The 21,798-nt window shown below is 44.0% G+C and overlaps 1 protein-coding gene across 1 annotated transcript in view; it reads right to left on the reverse strand.

The window, feature by feature from the left end:
- The window catches only part of ANKDD1B (ankyrin repeat and death domain containing 1B), a gene marked incomplete at both ends in the record, with an annotated part of 52,663 nt that overhangs the window by 5,629 nt on the left and 25,236 nt on the right, over positions 1 to 21,798 (reverse strand). The window contains 6 exon segments of the mRNA XM_079701603.1: positions 556 to 653; positions 3,206 to 3,304; positions 5,809 to 5,907; positions 11,936 to 12,034; positions 17,679 to 17,757; positions 17,759 to 17,817. Coding sequence (XP_079557729.1) covers positions 556 to 653; positions 3,206 to 3,304; positions 5,809 to 5,907; positions 11,936 to 12,034; positions 17,679 to 17,757; positions 17,759 to 17,817 — 533 coding nt within the window.

A 21,798-nucleotide genomic window follows, 5' to 3' on the forward strand; every position in this document is an offset into this window, starting at 1 on the left:
AGAAGAAACTTTCCATGTACTTATATGGAATGATCTTTGCTTTATACTGGTAAAGGAAAAAAGCTAAATGTAGGACAATATGTAGAGGTATCCACAGTTGTGTAAAAACGATGGAGGAGTGGAATAAGAGTATAATATATTTATGTTTGCTGTTATATGCATAAAGAAATTCTGGCAAGAACAGAAGAAACTTACAATAATGGGTATGTATGGCTAGGATAGTGTGAGAGCCAGACAAATAGGGACGCGGTAGATGGGAAATTTTTACTGTAAAACCTTTACTAATTTTTAAATTCTTGAACTATGTGAATCTATCATCTTTTCAAAAAACTAAAAAATAATTTGAATTTTTAAAATGTATATTTTACTGTTGAGAGTAAAAATTCTTACCAACTTATCTCAATTAAAATTGGGATGTTACAATCAAGATACAAGGTCTCTCCAATTTGTGTCCATCTCACAAAGGATGTGGTAATACTATCTCTCAAGGCTGACAGCCGGCAGGGAGGACTCAGCAAGCAGCTCAGCTAAACAGGGTGAAGCCCATGAACTCACCTTGTCAACAACCTTAGGTCACCGCCCGCCTTCTGCAGGGTTTCCACCAGTTCCACATTTCCAAGATCAGCAGCTACATGCAAAGGAGTTTGCGGCCTCTGACATGAGAAAGTTCAAAAATGTAATCCAAGCATGTTAAGGAGAGAAAAAACTTGCATAGTAAAAAGACAAAGAGAAAGCAAAGGTGTCCTACACAGGCGTAAGGGAAAATAGATAAGGTCACATATTTTTAAACAGGTACAGGAGACATTCATCGCAGTGTTATTTATAACAATGAAAAATTGAAAGGAAGTTACATGTTTCATAAGGAAACTCATGAGATAAATTACGGTATATCCACATATTGGAATAGTAGGCAACCATCGCAAATGATTTTTTAAAATGATTTCAATATGGGATACCTAGAGTAGTCAAGTTCATAGAGACAAAGTGAAATGGTGGTTTCCAGGAGAAGGGGGAGGAGGGAATGAGGAGTTATTGTTCAGTGAGTATGGAGTTTCAGTCTGGGAAGATAAAGTTCTGGAGATGGATGGTGTGAGAGTCATACACACTGTCAGTGTACTTAATGCCACTGAATTGTACACTTATATGGTTACAATGGTAAATTTTATGTTATGTTTATTTTGCCACAATAAAAAATAATTTCAGAGATTTTTAAAAATGAAAAATGCTTACGATACAACATTAAAAACCTTAGCAAATAACACTATCTAGCTGAGCTCAATTTATAGAAAAAAAGAGAGGGAAAGAAGGAAATGCATTGGTGATGTTAAGAATAATAATGTCTAGATGGAGGGATTAGAGCTTATTTTTATTGGCTTCTCGATGCTTTTCTCTATTTTGTAAGTTTCCTACATTATAGTGTATAAAGGAGTGCAAGACTTCTAATTTTTTTTCTTGAATAACCACTTTCCCATGAAGAGGATAAGAATGCTTCAGAGAAATATATGAAATCACAAGAAAATCACCCATCTTAACCTCCCACTGAAAGGAATGCTGATGTGAAGACAATTCTAAAATTTTAGCACAGAAAGGAACATTGGTTATAATCTAGCCCAACTCCTAAACCAGAGAGAGGAAGCAACTTCCCAAGGTTCACACAGCTGGGCAGTAGCATCTAGCCCAGGACTCTTGCTACTAGAGCATATGGCCAACCTGCTTGGGATGTTAACATAATTAATATCAACAAGCATTTACTAAAGACCCACTTTTAGGTGGCAATGTGCCCCTCTGGGGGCTCGTTATCCATGACATCGAACTTACACTGACAGACCTATCAAAAGTCTGCACCAACATGGAACAGAGACACAAGTGTCATACATCAAATATCCATAAAATCTCCCTGTGGCAAAACTGCTAGAAGTCTAGAAGGCAGGAAATGCACCAAAATATTAACAGAGTTCTCCTTCTTTGGGGGGATTATAAAGAAAGTGTAAGTTTTTAGCTTATTTATGTTTTCTTACTTTTATACATTGTGTGTATTCCTGGTCTAACAAAAACCATAAATGATAAAGTCTAGTTCTATAATTGGGTGGCAGCCTAGCAAGCCTCCTTCACTGGAGTGGATCTAGCCAATTCTGGTGAAGCCAGAATCACTTGTGTGTTCTGTCCATGTGTAGAGCAAAGACTCTGCCCATGAGGAAGGATGTGGGGCATTAACATAGTTGAATACATATGTATGTTTAATAATAAGAGAGATGTTCTTCCCCCAAACTTTTGGGATAGTAAAAGACCAGGGAGGAGGACGGTCTCTAGGGAAGGAAGGGACAGACGGGAGTTAAGTCCCCATTCAGCTCAGGGCACCAGGGACCTCACAGGCTGGAGTTGGAGCAGACTGCAGAGATCTGAGTCAGTGCTCTGGTTTCACAGATGAGGAAACCGAGGATGACACAGTGGGTTAGGACACGCATGCCCACCGCACGTGGCTGCTCCCTCACCTGGGAAGGGGCAGCCAGGAAGGAGGGAGGAGTCCAGAGGCTCATCTGTCCTCAGGACTCTGGCAAGGGCCCTCTCCCGAGAGTTTTCCTTCCCACTCCTGACCTCTGGAAGAGGGTAGCCCTTCCCAGAGCAGGCCCTGGCTCAGACAGCACCCACCCCCATCCTTTTAATTCTTCCACCTCAGCATTTCCATTTCCTGCCAATGATGGATGCCTTTTATGGGGCATTTGATTCTGCTCCAGTGGTCTGAATTCATGGTGATTTTTAAAAAAAATTCCAGGAGGTCTCTTTTGCCTTTGGGCAAAAAGAAGATACATTTACTGTCTATAATATAGAAACAAAGCTTCCTTTCTTGTGGAGAAGGGCTCCCTGCCAATTACAACATTTCACACTGGGGGAGTAGCTTTTGATTTAAATAGCTGCCAGCAATTTACCTCTGGGCTACTGTTTATCTATCAGAAGTATTGGGCCTGTTAAATGTGAACAGTTTAATAACACCTTGGCTGAATCCCAGTTGTGAGTTAGAAAAAGACAAAATATGTGTGTGCAAGTGGGAGTGGGGGTTTACAGAAGCAAAAGGGTAAAAGTATGTATGTGCATATTCTTCCCAGGAATCTTTAGAGCACCTTGAACTTGACCAAAACTACACCCAAACACATACTGAGTTGAAACAAGAAAACAGACTCTCTAGGTTCTGATTTGCCTGGCTTACCTGATTTAAGATGTCAATATCATGCTGTGCACTTAATAAGCTGTTTACCGCTGTGATATGGTTGTTGATAACAGCTAAATGAAGAGGGGACTCCTTAGGCTGCAGAAAGAAATGACATTTCAAATTCAAAAGATTCTGGCTTCATCAATCAGATCAAAAAGCAACTCATTTCATCAGACATTTCCTGATAATCTCCTGAATCCTGGTACTGCCCCACATGGCTGCAGGCCCTTAGTAAGTCTTCAGCAATCACTTCCACGCCAAGGCTGTACAGAAATCCCGCTCACCAGCAACCCACTTTCCCACTTCATTCATTCTAGAACTTGACACTGAGCACCTATTATGGGCCAGGCTCTTTTCAGGATGTTAGGGGTTTAGTGGTGAACATGGCCCATCCTCAGGAATCTTTCATCTAGTAGGGAAAGCAGATACTGATATTTTTTTAAGTCACAAAATAAATGTACAGTTACACATTGTGATAAGTGCCTCGAAGGAAAAGTGCACAGTGGTAAGAGAGCACATGTGGGTGTGGGCCGAGGGCCAAACTTTCTGGAAGTCAGAAAAGGCTTTCCTGAAGAATTGACATTTGAGCGCAAATATGAAGGCTAAGAAAATATTAAATAGCTTAACTGCAGGACTTCCCAGAGGCTTCAAAGAGCTCAAGTGCAGTGGGAACAGCCACAAGGAAGGAACAGCATTCCCCTTCAGCATTCCCCGAGTTGCTCTGATCTTGGGTTCTTTCTCCCTAGAGCATGTTGTGGGACTAATGCCCCACTCACCCAGGGGCACCGTCCGTGCCCAGCCCTCCCACCTGTGTAGAGTCCAGCCATCGCGTGTTCACCAGGCGCTCGCAGCCTGCGCCCCTTTCCTCCTCCTTTGTGGCTAAGCCGCCTGTCTTCCAGCCATGCGCTCAGCCACCTCTACCACGGGCTTCTTACCAGCCCTGCCAGGCTCAGTGCCCACCTCCAGGGTCACACACACAACCTCCTGCTGCCTTTGCTCCCACCCAGCTGCCACTGGCCCAGGAGGCTCGAGAGAAAACACAACTCCGGGGGTAGAAAAGGCAGATGCAAGGAGGAAAGAAGGCGAGGAGAACACAGGTAAGGTGTGAGAGAGTGAGGTGAGGGGCATTTAGTGGGGAGGGGAGGGGCAGGGGACCAGGTGTGAGAGAGCAGGGGCAGAAGATGCAGTGAGACTGTGTGGACGACAGTAGTTAAGCTGAGAAGCAAAATGCGTGGAAAGAGGGAACACAGATGCTGCACGGTGGGGGGTGAGGACGGGGTGCAGTGCTGCTCAAGCGGAGTAGATGATATTCATCAGCATCATTTATGCACACACAACACATTCTCCTAATGGTGCCTACTACTCACTCACTTCCCCTACAGTTTATACTCTGAAACACCGGGCTAACAGCTTTTCATTCACAACCACCCTAGCAGTTAGGGCTTCTCTTCCCCACTTTATATATGAGGCACAGAGGTGAAATCACTTCCGCGAGGCATCGGAGCTAGGAAGGAGCAGAGACAGGATTTGAACCCTGACTCCTGACTCCAGCAGCAGCACCAGGCTCCTTCCCAGGAAACAGGGGTAGACGGATGGAAGAGAGATGTAGTGAGTTAGCAAGGGATTCACCAGCACACAGAGGAGAAGGAAAGCAGGGGCAGGTGGAATGCTATGTCTGCGTATGTCAGACTGTCCAAGGGTGGGCAAGGGAAGTGGGAGACAGATGCAGCAGAGGGGCAGCAGGAGGGGAAAGCCTTCTGTGCAGACCTCTCCTGCTCAGGGAGGACCTTCTCTCTAGAGGCGCTAAGGATGAAAAAAGAGGACGTAGCCCTCGTCCCAGGGACGTAAGCAGTGCCCTTCCTGCTGGGAGCATTGGCCTTGCTGGGGCCCAATTCCTCCTGAGAAACAGGAAGCACCCTTGGATGGACCAGGCAAGGTCAGAACCAGTTCCCCTAATGCTATTCTCCAAAAACTACCAGTCGTGGGTTAAATCACATCCCTCCTCTCCAGTTAATACAATAAATAGTCATGGCTAAGCAATATCAGAGAAAAGAATATTCTCACAGGAGAAATGAAAGTAGAGTGAAAAATAGGGGAATGTTTCCCCATCTAATTCCAGCACAGAGGGCCTTTGTTAATTCTACCAAAGCCAATTCGAACTTCAGAAAACCTAAATCAATACAAACGACTGACTTTCAAAAGAAAAACAAGATCGGTCAGTGAAGGGGAAAAATAATCATTCTCCTTCCTATTAACGGCAGTTTCACCATTTTCCAAGACTGAACGATTTAATACAAGACTGGCATCTCTAGATACATGAGAAAAATTAACTGCAGCAAATGCAAATATTTAAAACACAAAGATTTCATTTTGTTCAGGAACTTCAATGACTTTCTAAAATTCATCCCTTGGATTGTATTTCTTAAGGTTAAGACTCGGTCTCCAAAAGAAGTCAGTCGGCCCTCCCAGAAAGAATTCCTCTTTTGTGATCACTTGTCTCCCCCTCCAGCCCTCCATGCATCTGCAAGGAGCATCTCCCAGCACAGCCAGCCTCACAGAACTGGGATCAAAGCCCGTGTTATCATAATAGACTGACTCACTTCCACCTTCTGGTGCAGATCAACGTTCTCACTGAGAAGAAAGCTGACAAGGGATGCGTGGCCGTTCTGGGTTGCTATCTGCAAAGCACTGATATCGAGCTGCAGCAGGAGAAAGGTGGAGAGAGAAGGCAGGGAGGGATTCCCTTTAGAATCTAGCATGGTTTCTGGTGTTCATTCCATGGTAATCAATTAATACAATAAAATAGTATGCCTAGTTAAAAAAGAAAATTCAACGTGTTTCTGATCATTTGGGGCTGGGGGGGCTTTTGGTTGCTTCTAGGTATCTCCCATTTAAAAGAGACAGAGTCCTAGACAACACATGCCTCAGGCAAATATGAGCTAAAATCGCTTCCCTTCTCCAGGAAGTATGAAGTGGACAAGGGCCAAGCCTTCTCTCTATACGCCCTGCAAACCCCCTACTTGAGCCAAAAGAGCTGAACTTGGTATTGGCCCCAGAAGTGCATCCACCCTCTCCCGCCCTGACCATTTACTAGCGACTCTCCCCTTTACAGGTACCACCTCAGAACTCAGCATGATTGCTGCCTATGTGCAGGTTCCCTCACAGCCCTTTCACTCAACTTCTTTAGCATCTCTCCTTCACTTAGTGCCCATGCTAGAGAGCAAACTACTTAGGTCAGGGCCTGCTCTTGATTATCCTGCCCTCCTCCAAAAGGCCTTGCAATAAGACAAGCTCAGTGGATAGTTATTGCCTGATTACAGTTGGTCCCCCAAATTCACGGGTTCTGCATCCGCAAATTCAACCGACCATGCATCAAAAATATTCAAAAAAATAAATTCCAGAAAGTTCCAAAAAGCAAAACTTGAATTCGCTCATGTGTTGGCAACTATTTACATAACATTTACATTCTATTTACAATTACTTACATAGAATTTACATTGTAGTAGGTATTATAAGTAACCTAGAGATATGTAAAGCACATGGGAGGGGACTTCCCTGGTAGCGCAGTGGTTAAGAATCCGCCTGCCAGTGCAGGGGCAGGGGTTCGAGCCGAGCCGTGGTCCGGGAAGATCCCACATTCCGCGGAGCAACTAAGCCCGCGCACCACAACTACTGAGCCTGAGCTCTAGAGTCTGCAAGCCACAACTACTGAGCCTGTGAGCCACAACTACTGAAGCCCTCACACCTAGAGCCCATGCTCCACAACAAGAGAAGCCACCGCAATGAGAAGCCTGCACACCACAACAAAGAGTAGCCCTCGCTTGCCGCAACTAGAGTTAGCCCGCGCCCAGCAATGAAGCCAAAAATAATAAGTAAAAAAATTTTTTTAAATAAAATACACGGGAGGCTGTGCATAGCTTACATGCCAATACTATGCATTTTATTTAAGGGACTTGAGCATCCTCGGATTTTGGTATCCCAGGGAGGGGGTGTCCTGTAATTGCAGGATTGCTGCAAAGTATTTTCAGGTCCTCAGAATAAGGAGGCTGTAGGTTAGTATGTTTTCCTAAAATGGCTGCATAAGTATGTCCCATCCAATCTGTTCTTCTGCAATGTGACCCTGCCACTCCCCACCAAAGAGTGGGGTTTATTTCTTCACCCCTTTGAATCTGGGTAGACCCTGTCACTGCTTTGGCCAATAGAATATGGCAGAAGTGACAGTGTGCTAGTTCCAGGTGTGACCCTTACCTGGCCTGGCAGCTCCTGCTCCCTACATCATGGAAGCCAGCTGCCATGCTATGAGAAGGCAATGCAGATGCCGCATGTTGGTGCTCTTGTCAAGAGCCCCAGCTGATAGCCAACCTCAACTGCCAGGCATGTGAGTGAGCCACTGTGGACATACACCTCAGGTAAGTCTGCGAACGACTGAAGTCCTGGACGAAACTGACTGCAACCACATACCCGACCCAATGTAAGAATCTCCCGGCTGAGCTCAGTCAACCCTCAGAGCCAGGAAAGATAACAGTGCATTGTTCTAAGCCACTGTGCTTTGGGTTGGTTTGTTATGAAGTAATAGATAAGTGGTATAAATACTCACAGGAATGATACACGCTCTGACCAACTGGAGTCTAGCTTGAGCTGATACTAAATGCCTATATGACCTTGAATAAATGGCCTCTCAAGGATGGGCCTCTATGTCTTCCTCTGTAAAAATGACATAAACACCTATATTACTAGTTTTATATTGCTGCTAATAACAAATTACCACAAACTTAGTGCCTTAAACAATACAAATGTATTATCTTACAGCTCTGGAGGTCAGAAGTCTGAAATGAGCCTCACTGGGTGAAAATAAAGGCCTTTCTGGAGGCTTTCAGGAGAATCAATTTCCTTACCTTTTTCAGTTTGTAGAAACCACCCACATTCCTTGGCTTGCAGCCCCCTTCCTCCACCTTCAAAGTCAGCAGTGGTGTGCTGAGTCCTTCTCACATTGCATCCCTCTGACCTCCCTGCCAGCCTCCTCCTTCCTTTTTAAAGGACCCTGGTGATTACATTAGGCTCACCTGGATAATCTCATTGTTAAGGTCAGATGATGAGCAACCTTAATTCCATCTGCAGAGCAACCTTAATTCCATCTGCAAAGCAACCTTAATTCCCCTTTGTCATGTAACCTCACATACTCACAGGTTCCAAGGGTCATATGTGGACATCTTTGGGGGCCGTTATTCTGCCTACCACACCATCCTACCTCTTTCTCTCAAACCAAAGCAACACTTGGAAAATAAATGAGCTAGTAAATGTGTACAATAATCACAAGTATCATCTTATTCATTCCACAAAAAATTATTGAGCACTTATTACGTGTCAGCCCCCATCTTAGACCACGGGGGCTATGACTAAACCAACAAGATCTCTGACGTTACATTCAGGAGGGGTGGACAATCAGTTGATTGATAGATCAATAGATTTAGAACCCATTTATTAGATTCTAGACATTATTAGAAGAATAACATCAGCTAGTGACAATGAGAATGCTACAATGAGAAGTAAAATAGCATGACTGGATGGTTACTTCCCAGTGAGTGATCAAGAAAAGCTCCTTGAAGGGGCTTCCCTGGTGGCGCAGTGGTTGGGAGTCCGCCTGCCGATGCAGGGGACAGGGGTTTGTGCCCTGGTCCGGGAAGATCCCACATGCCGTGGAACGGCTGGACCAGTGAGCCATGGGCGCTGAGCCTGCGCGTCCGGAGGCTGTGCTCCGCAGCGGGAGGGGCCACAACAGTGAGAGCCCGTGTACCACAAAAAAAAAAAAAAAAAAAAAAAAGATACAGGCAAGAAAAGCTTCTTGGATAGGGTGATGTCTAGACTGAGATCAGAATGGTAGGAAGTGTCCGCCCAGTGGAAAGATCTGACGCAGAAACAGGCTTGTGAAGAGCCCAAAGCCAGGAACCCTACAGTGGGAAGAGCTATAGGAGTCTGTGGCATTTTATCCATGAGGCACAACAGGCACAGTGTGTAGGGACTACAGACTTCTTAAGAGCTAAAGAAATATTTGAAATCTTAAAAAAAAAGGTTGGGCTTCCCTGCTGGCGCAGTGGGTAAGAATCTGCCTGCCAATGCAGGGGACACGGGTTCAAGCCCTGGTCTGGGAAGATCCCACATGCCAGGGAGCAAGCCCGTGTGCCACTACTACTGAGCCTGATGCACTCAAGAGCCCGCGAGCCACAACTACTGAGCCCGTGCACCACAACTACTGAAGCCCACGCACCTAGAGCCCGTGCTCCGCAACAAGAGAAGCCACCGCAATGAGAAGCCCGTGCACCACAATGAAGAGCAAACCCGGCCCGCGGCAACTAGAGAAAGCCCGTGCGCAGCAACGAAGACCCAACGCGGCCAAAAATAAATAAAATAAAATAATTTATTTTAAAAAGTCATGCCATTCTTTATTTAAAAAAAAAAAAGTTGGTTCCAAGATACCAAAAGAAAAGCACAAGACTGAAGTGAATATTTAATTGACATGTTCATACTTCGTTGATTGCTAAATGTAATCTTCATAAAGTATTCATTACACTGTAAACAATTTGTAGGTTAAATTTTTTCACCTCCCTCAAATTCTCAGGTCTGCACAGAGTTCTAAGAGATCAGTCAATCATAAATTAAGGTAGTCTATCGTATCCAAATGATTGTAAATGTACAAATAAAAAAGCCTTTAAAAGATAATTTACAGCAAAAGAAAAGAGATATTTAATGTGGAATGTGGGGGCATTTAAAGTTATTTGATAAGATGTGAGGATAGGGCCTCCAGAAATATGGAATTCTTAGGGCCTACAGAAAGTCTTCACTGGACCCAGGGTAGCTAGGCAGCCTCTCCACCCAGCCCCAATGGAGGCGGTCTCCATAGGCAGCTAAATCCACAGTCTCTCCCCACTACCCTCCTCAGAAATGACTCAACCTTTACCCCCTCCCCTTAGCTGGGTGGGTGCAAAGCAAGCTCCTGGAGAACAAGACTAACTAATGTCAGCAGGTGAAGCATTTCCAAGATCAAACACAGTAATCACCTACAGATGTGAAAGCAAAATGAGCCTCACACAACCCTGGTGTGTATCCTTGCTTCTGGCTTCCTGCTTCCTGCTGCTTGTTTCCCCCGGGGGGCTTTTATTGGCCTGGGTGGAGACAGGTGTGGACAGCAGCCGGGGGTGGGGGTGGGGGGGCTGAGGCTATTGATCCAGGAAGTGTGCTAATGAACTCCGGGGAAAACCCAAGATAATGTAAAAGATGTAAAACTGACTTAGGACAATTTCCAGGCTGCCTGGATGAGGCCAAGGCCATAAGGATATGGACAACGTGGAGCCTACAGTCCTGGCAGGGTGGGGAGAATGCAAGCATGTGAAAGCCATTACAAAGCAAAACCTTCTGAGGGCCAAATAATTAAGTACAGAAGGGAGGGAGGCACAGAGCAATGGGGTGAGCCAAAAGGAGTGATCCCAGGAGGATCTTGCTAATAAGGGAGGCCTTTCCAGGGAGGCTGCAGACTGGGGGCAGAGGGGCACCTGGGCATGACAGAAAAACAGCACCGTTCTCCATATTCTGAATGTTTCCTGGGCCCCGTGAATTCTTAACTTTGGGTTCATTTATTGCATAAAAAACCTTGCAACGTCAGTGGGAATCAACTCACCCTACATATTCCACTCTCTCTTGCAATCTTGTCTATGTATATATAATTTTATACAGTGAGGGACTTCCCTGGCAGTCCAGTGGTTAGGGCTCGGTGCTTTCACTGCCATGGGCCTCGGTTCCATCCCTGGTCAGGGAGCTAAGATCCCACAAGCTGCTCAGTGTGGCCAAAAAAATTTTTAAATTAAAAAAAATTAAAAATAAATGAAGATCAGTGTTAAAGGATCTCAGCACCAAAGTATTTTGTATTTTGCACTTAGAAGAAGGCATCATCCTGTCTTCTTCAGGCTCTAGAATGACCACTTGGCTTTTTACACAATTTTCTTTTTCAGCATCTACTGTGTATAAGCCAGGTACTACTTGTTTCTAGGAAGAAAACAAAGTAGAATAAAAGTGTCTGTTTGAGAAGCAACAACTATCTGCTACTTTTGCCCTATTTTCAATTATTCTCCAAATAACTTATTCCCCAAATAAATAGGAAGAATGGTATTGTTTTTGAGGAAACGTTAATAGGGGAATGTCAGAGGTAAGTCATTAATTCTTACCCCAAAGAAAGCAAATTATTAATACAATCGGCCCTCCAAATCCCCATGCCCCCCACAGTTGGATGGATAACCACGGATAAGGACTGTATTATACCATTTTACATAAGGAACTGGAGCATCCATAGATTTTTTTTTTTTTTTTTTTTGGTACGTGGGCCTCTCATTGTTGTGGCCTCTCCCGTTGCGGAGTACAGGCTCCGGACGCGCAGGCTCAGTGGCCATGGCTCATGGGCACAGCCGCTCCGCGGCATGTGGGATCCTCCCGGACCGGGGCACGAACCCACGTCCCCTGCATCGGCAGGCGGACTCTCAACCACCGCGCCACCAAGGAAGCCCCATCCATAGATTTTGGTACACCTAGGCAGGCCTTAGAACCAGTCTCCCGCAGATATTAGGGACAACTGTATTAATTCTACAAAAGCCCAGTGAATGGGTCAGTGCAGGACCAGATTACCCAAAGAACATTCTGAGTCCCCCTCCCTGTGTGAGTAAATAGACATGGAGCACATACTTTATTTGGAATGTTGATATCACTTCCTGCTGCCAGTAGCACTTTGCTGCATTCTTCATGACCTCCTTCAACAGCTAAGAAGAATGGTGTTTCGCCATTCTAACGGAAAAAAAGTTAATATTAATTGCCCCTTGGCATGGAATGAAATTACTTGAGAAACAGCATGCTTTCTCTATCTCTTGTGCATTACTCTTAATAGATAGCATTTATTGAGCACCTATGTGCCAACTTATACTGCCAAGACTATATGCTTTGGCACAGTTTAACTGCACAACAACTCTGAGGTCAGGGTTATTATCCCCACTTTACACATAAGAAAACTAAGCCTCAGTTGAAAAGTGGCAAAGCTAGGATGCAAGTCTAGCTCTTTGGCTCCAAAGCCTGCATTCTTTTTTTTTTTTTTTTGCGGTACGCGGGCCTCTCCCGTTGTGGAGCACAGGCTCCGGACGCGCAGGCTCAGCGGCCATGGCTCACGGGCCTAGCCGCTCCGCGGCATGTGGGATCTTCCTGGACCGGGGCACGAACCCGTGTCCCCTGCATCGGCAGGCAGACTCTCAACCACTGCGCCACCAGGGAAGCCCCAAAGCCTGCATTCTTAACTACTCTGTTATGCTGCCTCCTTTCTCACCTTCCCTCCATCATTCATACTCTCAATCTTTATTAATCTAACAAACAGTTATTAGACACCTGCTGTTTGTCAGACAGTAGTAGGCATTGGGATTGGGAAGACAACTAGAATCCAGACCCTGTCTACAAGAAGGTAACAGCTTGTTAAGAAAGATAATCATGGAAATGAGGAACTAAAATGCAGTATGAAATACAAAAATAGAAGCACATTTGTACCAAGTACAGTTTTAACCTTTAAAACTGATTTAAAATATTGCATGTCATTTAAAAAAATGTAATACCCTACCTTAGTAATTAAGGTTCCTGAAACTCATTATGATAAACACTAGTAAGACAAAGTGAGTTTAGTTTAGGCCACAACATAGAAAAGAAGGAACTGGTCTCACACAATAGCTACTTGGATACTTCCCCCTCCTCATGCAGATTCTTTCCTAAAAATATTGGGAAGAAATGCAGAATTCCTTCCCCACGTCCTAACCATTCTCCACCTTGGACATTATTCTGCCTAACAGCTAGGATAAGTTCAGACAATTTTTTTTTTTTTTTTTTTTTGCGGTACGCGGGCCTCTCACTGTTGTGGCCTCTCCCACTGCGGAGCACAGGCTCCAGACGCTCAGGCTCAGCGGCCATGGCTCACGGGTCTAGCCGCTCCGCGGCATGTGGGATCTTCCCGGACTGGGGCACGAACCCGTGTTCCCTGCATGGGCAGGCGGACTCTCAACCACTGCGCCACCAGGGAAGCCCCAGTTCAGACAATTTTACTAGCTAATTAGGTACAAACAATCACGTTAACAGGGACAAAAGAGCATGGAACCAATGTTCCTATCCCACCGAGATGGAAAAACTGTATCCCAGCAGCTTCCCCTGAGAGCCTGGGACAGCCATCTGTTAGAGAGGAATTTCTTTTCATAATCTGCCTTCTCCTTTTCCAGGAAAAGAGATGCCAAAAGGCAAACCCCAGTGGAAAAATATTTGCAAAAACTGTGAAGGAAAGAATTCATGTATTTAATATATCAAGAGCCTAATAAACATTTACATCTTTGACCCAGCTATCCTACCTCTAAGAATATACCCAAAGGAAATAATGAGGAATACAGACTAAAGTTTGTATACAAAGAGGTTAATGACAGCATTACTTTAATAGTAAAGAAAAACTGAACAAAACCTAAATGTCAGGGGCTTCCCTGGTGGTGCAGTCGTTGAGAGTCTGCCTGCCCATGCAGGGGACACGGGTTCGAGCCCTGGTCTGGGAAGATCCCACATGCCACAGAGCAACTGGGCCCGTGAGCCACAACTACTGAGCCTGCGTGTCTGGAGCCTGTGCTCCGCAACAAGAGAGGCCGAGGTAGTGAGAGGCCCGCGCACCGCGATGAAGAGTGGCCCCCGCTCGCCGCAACTAGAGAAAGCCCTCGCACAGAAACGAAGACCCAACACAGCCAAAAATAAATAAATATATTAAAAAACAAACAAACACATAAATGTCCAAGAGCTAAATAACAGTTAAATGAATTTTGGGCAGGCACTAAAAATATACATGCATAGGAACACAAAGAAAACTGGAAGGAAAATACATCAGATATTTACAAGATAATCCTTTCAGTGTACAGAAAAATATGAAAATTGCTATTTATGTTTATTTTTATCTCTATCTTTAAAATTTATATTTCTGGCATATGTTTTATAATATATTAATTTAATTGTAAATGTACATGTGATTAGGTGCATGCTCAAACTTTCTTTACTGGTATGAGTTTGCTACCCAGAATGTTTGGAGACCACTGCTCTAGAGCCTAGTCCCATGAGCCTAGTCCAACTGGTCAGGCAACAGCCTATGTCAGGAAACAGAGGCAGCCCAAGACTGTATGTTCATTATGGGCTTCATCCAAAAGGCTAATATCATCACTAGATACTTTACTTTGTGCAAATAAAACCTATCACAATCTACAATTACAGTTTGTTGGACTTTATGACTTTTCCTCAATGTGCCCCAATGCGAAAATAACTAAAAGGTAGATGAAATCCAAGTGCACACATTCCAGTGGTAAAGTATTAAAGCAAAACAGGGCAAGCACAACTAAGACTTTAAATTAAATCCTATGACTATAGGACTGGATCTCTATATTGATTTGTGAAGGCCAATCATGGCTAAGATTTATCCTAGGTGAATCATGTTCTTTTTGAGTTTCTCACATTCATAACTCTTATTCCAGAAGACCAAATTCCTAGGATCTTCTTTAAGTTAAACTAGCTCAACCTGATCATTGCTACATCAGATGGTCACACACATAAAAATAAACAAATCAAGGCTCTACTTTTGTCCATGATCCTCAGCTGAAAGCCTGGCTTACATTCTCCTAGGAACTGGAAGAGAGAAAAAGGAGGATAATAACAATACGTACCACTGATACCGATGGTAACCAAGATCTCACTTACTGCACCCAGATAACACCGGTGATGACACCGGATACCACTTGTTGCACACTTACCATGTGCCAGGCACCATTCCTTAAACTAAGTGTGTGACACAGCCTTTCATTTGAAACCTCACTAAGGCCTTATGAGGCTATTTGATAGATGAGGAAGCTAAGGCTGAGAGGGGCCAAGTAACGTGCCCAAAATCATCTAGCTGGGGTGATGGAGACAGGATCAGACCCAGGCAGTCAGAGCCCTGCTTTAAGTCCCAGTCCAGGAATGCATGTGACCAGGCTGATTATGCTTCTCTGGTCCAAGGGGAATACTGACTTTTCCCAGGCATCACACATGTCCACTTTCACAGCCTTCAGTTTTCATTTTGTTGCCCACAGTTGCTATTTTTATGACCATACGCCACCAACTCTAAGTCACATCCTGTTTCTCATGTTAACATATCTGAGATCAGGATGCACCTCACAATCTCAGTCAACCGGGCAGCAGACATGATATAGCTGTCATGGCTTGTGATTTGCATTAAATCAGAATGGGTGTCAGTGGCTTAGAAGAAAATCTCAGAATCTGTAGCAGGGCACCTTTTGAAGAAACACTGCATCACAAGCATCTTTGAAGGCACAAAAGACAATATTTTGTCTGGAAAAGCAAGGACATCAAGACTCTGAGTGAGAAAGTGATTTAGAAGAATTCGACTCAATGTATGAAGTCTAGGAATACTTAACCAAGCTCCCTTGCTTATTTGGTCCTTTGTATGTATATGATTTTTAAAATCTCAGAAAAAAGTCTAAAAACTCAATAATATAAAATATTCTAAATGACAAGAGAGTTTTTTGTGTCCCAGTTTAATTGGCAGCATTATTTTTTCTTAGTGTTACATGAAATAATGATGTGCCTTACAATCAATGGTGTCTTAAAGTAAGTGATTAGATTACTTCTTAAAGTAGCTCTCAGGAGAGCTGCCAAGTTAGAATTCGTCAGAATATTAAATTATGAAGTCCAAGAGGACTCCACTCACATAAGTCTCCAAACAGCCAGCCTCAAAGGCATTGAGCCAGAGGCTAAAAAGTGACCACCCAGAGCAGATGACTCACAAGGGGTTTACAAGAACCCCAGGCCCGGTTTCTAACTCCCTGCCGCCCTCCACCTGAATATACCCCCTCCCCACTCGGGTGCCTCAGAGTGAAGCCTCCGAAACCCTTACTACTCACCATGCATCACCCCCTCCTCCCATGTACCCCACAGCTCAGGGATGGGCACCCCACCCTCCTGGGAGTCCAAGCCAGAGAGCTAGGGGCCAGAAAGTCTGCCCTCTCCGTATCCCCTGGTCACAGATCCTGTGGCCTCTGGCTCCTCCTACCACCTCGTCCTGCTTGCTGCCAGTGAGAGCCTCGGTAAGAGGCTTTCTGTAGCTCTTGCTTCAGCCACTTCTGCAGTCACCTGACTGGGACTCCCCACCTCCTGCCTCTCCAGGCACCAATGCCCCCTTCAAACCACGGTGACAGTTACCCGCCTACACCCAGGATGGATCCCATCCCTGTTTGCTGCGTAAAACCCTCCAGGTCTCTGCTGCCAATAGGTCAGAATCACCCCTCCTCCTGGTGAGCACAGCCTTTCATGGTCTCTCTGCCTTGGCCCACTTGGCATCCACCTTTCCCAGCCCACCCATCCTCAATTTCTGCCACCCTGAACTTGTCATTCCCAGGACACACCATGCTCTTTCATGCCTTGGTTCCTTTACAAACGGGCTCTTCCCTCTGTCTGAAATACTCTACCCTTGTGCCCTCCTCCAGTCTCCTCGTACCACTGTCCATTCAAATGCTCAGACCCACATAACATACCACCTCCTCTGTGAAGCCTGTGATATTTCTGAAACAGATTTTCCTTTGTGTTCCCACAGCACACTGTATATACATCTATTACCGCATTTAGCCCGATATATTATTTTTTGTATGCTCTTCTTGCCCTGTAGGCTTCTGGAATAAGAAAACATACTCTACCTAGCATAGAGCACATATTAAAAAAAAATTTTTTTTTTTGTGAATAAGTGAATGGTTTAACAAATGAACCACCATGAGTTACTTTAGACTGTTAAAGCTGTGGATAGAGTAGTGGCCATGTTTTCCACAGTTTTAAGTGAAATTCATACTTTCAAAGTGTTAAATGAAAATAAATAGCTGTTTGAACGAGAAGGGAAAAATCCATCCATGTTCCTTGCTCTACCTTTGCTGCTAATTTGCTAGCAAAAGTGGGACAATAAAAGTAATTCTATATAACCTTGAGAAGGCAAACTGGTGAAAGATTTCTGGGAGGTAGTTTTAGCAATATATACCAAAAGATTTTAAAATGTGCAGAACTCTTTGACCCACAATTCCACACCTAGGAATTTCTCCTAAGGAAAGTATCAAAGATATGCACATAGACATGGATGCCCACCCAGTGTTTCCCTCCCTGGTCAGGTGGGGCTGAGTCTCCCGCAGACCTCAGTGGAAGAAAATAGCGACTGGAGTTGACAGTAGAAAATTCCATGTAGTCCATTGATTTCACAGACATTTATGGAGCAAAATTGGCAATCTGGACGATCCACTGAAAAAGTGGGTTGATTTCACCTGGATATTCGATGATTCCCTCTGACTGTAGTAACAACTGAACAACTCTACTGCTCACCAAAATGCCATCACCAAATCTACACCTCAACTGTCTGGTACTCAGCAAAGAAATAAAAGTCCATTTCCTTGTCCTTTTCTGAAGTATGCAGATTAAGGAAGATAAGTTTCTATCATTTCAATGTGGCCCCGCTTTGCCACCAAAAGGAATGGTTTTCTTCCCTTCTGAAAATCAATCACAAACTCCAGTGTTCATTATACAGTTACTGAGCAGGCAAGACAACCAACAAAGCGGGCAGCAGTTTGAGGGGAGGGGATGGCGAGGAGGCCAAGGTGGTGATTCTGGTCACAGCATTCTGGGCTCTTCCTAGGGGAGGGTGATAACAATCCCTCTCACTTCAAACCAGATCCATTTCTGAGTTGTTGCCCCAAATTGTGGGAATTCCCCATCAGCACAGAATCATTTTTATGGGGGCAGAGAAGTACTGTTTGGAAACGGTCTTCCCAAGCACCTGGGGAGATGCCACCTCACGATCAGACAATGAGATTCCCTTTCAAATGTAACAATTTTACCAACTTTCTGCATTTATTGAATAGTTCTTTCACTCCACTATTTATTGAGAAGCTGATTTTGTGCCAGACCCCATCTGAGTCACCTGCATATCGCTCAGTAAGCCTTGCCTTACTGATAAAAATGTTTGAAGCAGAAATTGTCCAGGGTTTAATATTTATGTGACTCATTCAGACATGACATGTATCAACTGCTTCTCTTTAGGCTCTCCTTGCTTGCTCATATATTTACCTCTAATGTTAACCAAGAATCCACAGAAAAACTCTTGAGAATAGGTCAATATGAAATTGGATGGAGAAATTAGGAATTATCCAGAGAATATAGCTTAAGAGGGATGTTTAGGTGTGATTTCTTGGGGAGGAAGGTTCAAGTGCAGAATCTTCTGATTATGGCAATTTCTCTAACTTTTCACATTGCAAAGGGAGACTGCATTTTCAACAGCCAAAATGTAATCGAGAACAATGAAAGACACATAAAAAACTCAATTTTCTAACCTGAGATATTTAAAAGCAGGAAAAGAAGTTGGGGTGGCAAAATAGCAGCAGAAGTATTTTCTTCAACTAAAGAAAACATTCACAGATTGGCTTGATATGTTATTAACTAAAAGCTTAGCAAGATGTTTGAAATGTGAAAAGCAAGACACAAGACTCTTTATAAGAAGGTTCCTGAATCTAGATTTGTTATCTGATCTCCTGCTAATGCAAGATAATAAAAAGATAATGGTCACTGTTAACTTGAGATAGCAGCTCATGATTCTCCAACAACTTAAAGGAAGGAAAAGTGCTAAAATGATAAATGGCCAAAAAAAAAGTGTGTATAGATCAGCCCTCCAGGGCTCTGCACTCATGCATGTAGGGAGGCTGGAGAAACAAACTGGCACCAAAAATTCACCTCATTTATATTCTTGAGCCAGATATGTGGTCAATTAGACCTACATCCCCAGCCCTTCAGAGTTTGAAATCCTGACTCATCATCGATGGTTCTCATAGAATCACTAAGGAAGGGCAAAGGGAAGAGACAGAAACTGCCTGGGGCCTCTGTTTGCTGCTTGTGAGATTAGACCCCTAACTGAAGATCAAGATCTAGTCTTGAGCCATGAACAGCTCTTGGGAAATGACAGAGCCAAAATTACTGTGTCTGGCTTATACAAATATCTGCTAATACTGACAACAGATAAAGGTCCATATAAACAAATCACAAAAAGGAGGATGGGAAACACTGATGATATACTAGATGAAAACATTTAGTCACACATCCTTATAAATCAGTCACTTTTTATTCAACAATTATTAAGCACCTAGGTATATGTCAGACACTGTGCTAAGCAAGAGTGGCCAAGATAAAAAAATATGGCACCCCGACATTAAGAAGCTCAGAGTCTGTTAGGGAAGACGAACACACATATGAGTGATCATAATGAAATGCAGGACCTGAGCTGGCGATTTGTGGTAGTACATAACTCAGTGTGAGTGTGTGTTTGTGGCTGGGGAGCAGGTGACAAGAAATGGGGGGAGACAGCCTTTAAAGGTTGCTAATGCCCTGGAACAGCAGGAAAGAGCACTGGTGACCTGTTTCCCATCCCCATCTTTTCCACTGGAGAACAGCCCCTGTGCCCCATTTTTGTGGAGCTGTTCTTTATAGCTCCTGCCTCTTCCACCATCTACCCCTTGGTCAGACTGTTTGGTTCAGGATGGTCACGTGCCAAGCCACAGGCCAATCAGAGTCACCTGTGAGCTTTCATATATAAAACTTGAGGCTGCTAGTAGCCATCGTTCCCACGATGTGGAGAGTAAACCTATCAATAATGCCAAAAGAGACAGCCAAGAGTTGGGAGGAGAAAAAAGAGCTGGATCCAGCCATGCCTGAAACCAGTCAGATACACCCTCAAACTCTTTAGTTAGGAGTTAATAAACTACCTTTAATATTTATTCTAGATTAAACTGGATTTTTGTCACTCATAACAAAAAGAATTCTAACTAATACATATTTAGCCGTCTGGGGACACACACTACCGGAAGTATCAGGAGTCTGTTCAACTTTAAAATGGCCTTACTCTTTTATCCTTGGTTGCTACAAAGTCTTGCATTTCTGCATGCCTAAACAGAGTGACAAAGGACCCACCCACAAAGAAAGCCTAGTCTGGTAAGAAATGGGAGGTTATCAAAGATGAAACATTTTTCCTCGCCAAGAAAACAGCTATTACTTTAAACTTTGTATGACCTTTAAAAAATGTTATCATCAAGAAAAAAGGTGAAAGCCAAATTACACAAAATAAGAACATTTAAAGTAGTCTCTATCTTATAAACATATCAAAAGGTAGCATGAAGAAAGATGAGGTGACAGTAAAATGAGATACAAATCTTTTCTCCCATCTCTAGTATAAGTTATTAGGCAACATAACAAGAATTTCAAAAATGTGGGTTTTTAAAAAATATATAGTTTCTTATGTCTTATTTCATTTTTTAACCACCCAACCCCTTTAAATTACACTCAAGTGGGCCTCTATCCAGTGCAGTCTCGGAGAACTGAGGCTGCCCTCACTTGGAAGGCAGGGAGATTTTCCAGCCTGGAGGACTATGGAGCCTGGTGTCAGGGCCTCAAGCTTCAAGCCCCACACAAACCACAACAACTTCCCAGCTCAGGAAGGGATCCTGAATCCCTTTCTTAATTAACAAAAATAAGGAGGGTCCAGAATTCCTGTTCCTTTTTCCTTTATTAACTTAATGTGCATTTAACCTAATATGTCTTAATTCAATGCATTTAAATTGTTTGCACATGAATAAGTCTGAGGAGTTGCAATTATTCATTAGAAATTATTTTTCTTTTTTTTTTTTTTTTTTTTTTTTTTTTTTTGTGGTACGCGGGCTTCTCACTGTTGTGGCCTCTCCCGTTGCGGAGCACAGGCTCCGGACGCGCAGGCCCAGCGGCCATGGCTCACGGTCCAGCCGCTCCGCGGCATGTGGGATCCCCCCAAACCGGGGCACGAACCCGTGTCCCCTGCATCGGCAGGCGGACTTTCAACCACTGCGCCACCAAGGAAGCCCTATTTTTCATTTTTAAGTTTACTGCCAGGGTTATTTGACAAGTTACCAAGTTCAGTAAATGTTTCACAAACAGCCATTAAATGTGCACCTTAAGTCCAACCTGGCCATCCCTTCCCACAGGGATCCCAGAGAGGGTGCCCTGGAGAGCCTCTGAGGAGAGGAAGCCGGTGGAATCCAGCATGAAGTCCCCCGGTGTCTCCTGGGCATGTCTACACACCCAAGACATTTCCCTTCACCCTGTGATCAGGAATCCAGAGCAGAACCCTAGTTGAAGGGGAAAACCAGCAGGGCCCTGAATAACTAGAGATTTGAGAGAGGACAAGAACATGGCCATGAGTAAAAAGTGCTGAAAGAGCAGTGTGTTGCATATGAAGGCATGGAACTGATGTGAAAGGGAGCTGCTGGGTCAGTTCTCCCCAGATGGGAGTCAATAGGTTTGATGAAATCCAAGGCTGTTAGATGTGGGCCTCAGGTCCACATAGGAAACTGTCTTCTCAAATCCCTTCATGATTATCCCCAGTCCTCCAAAAAAAGGATGCTTCTTTGCATTTGGACCTCTAGAGACTTCGTATATAGATTCTTTTAAACCAG

This window comes from Hyperoodon ampullatus (assembly GCF_949752795.1).
Source record: "Hyperoodon ampullatus genome assembly, chromosome: 4".
In the NCBI taxonomy this organism is placed as follows: domain Eukaryota; kingdom Metazoa; phylum Chordata; class Mammalia; order Artiodactyla; family Ziphiidae; genus Hyperoodon; species Hyperoodon ampullatus.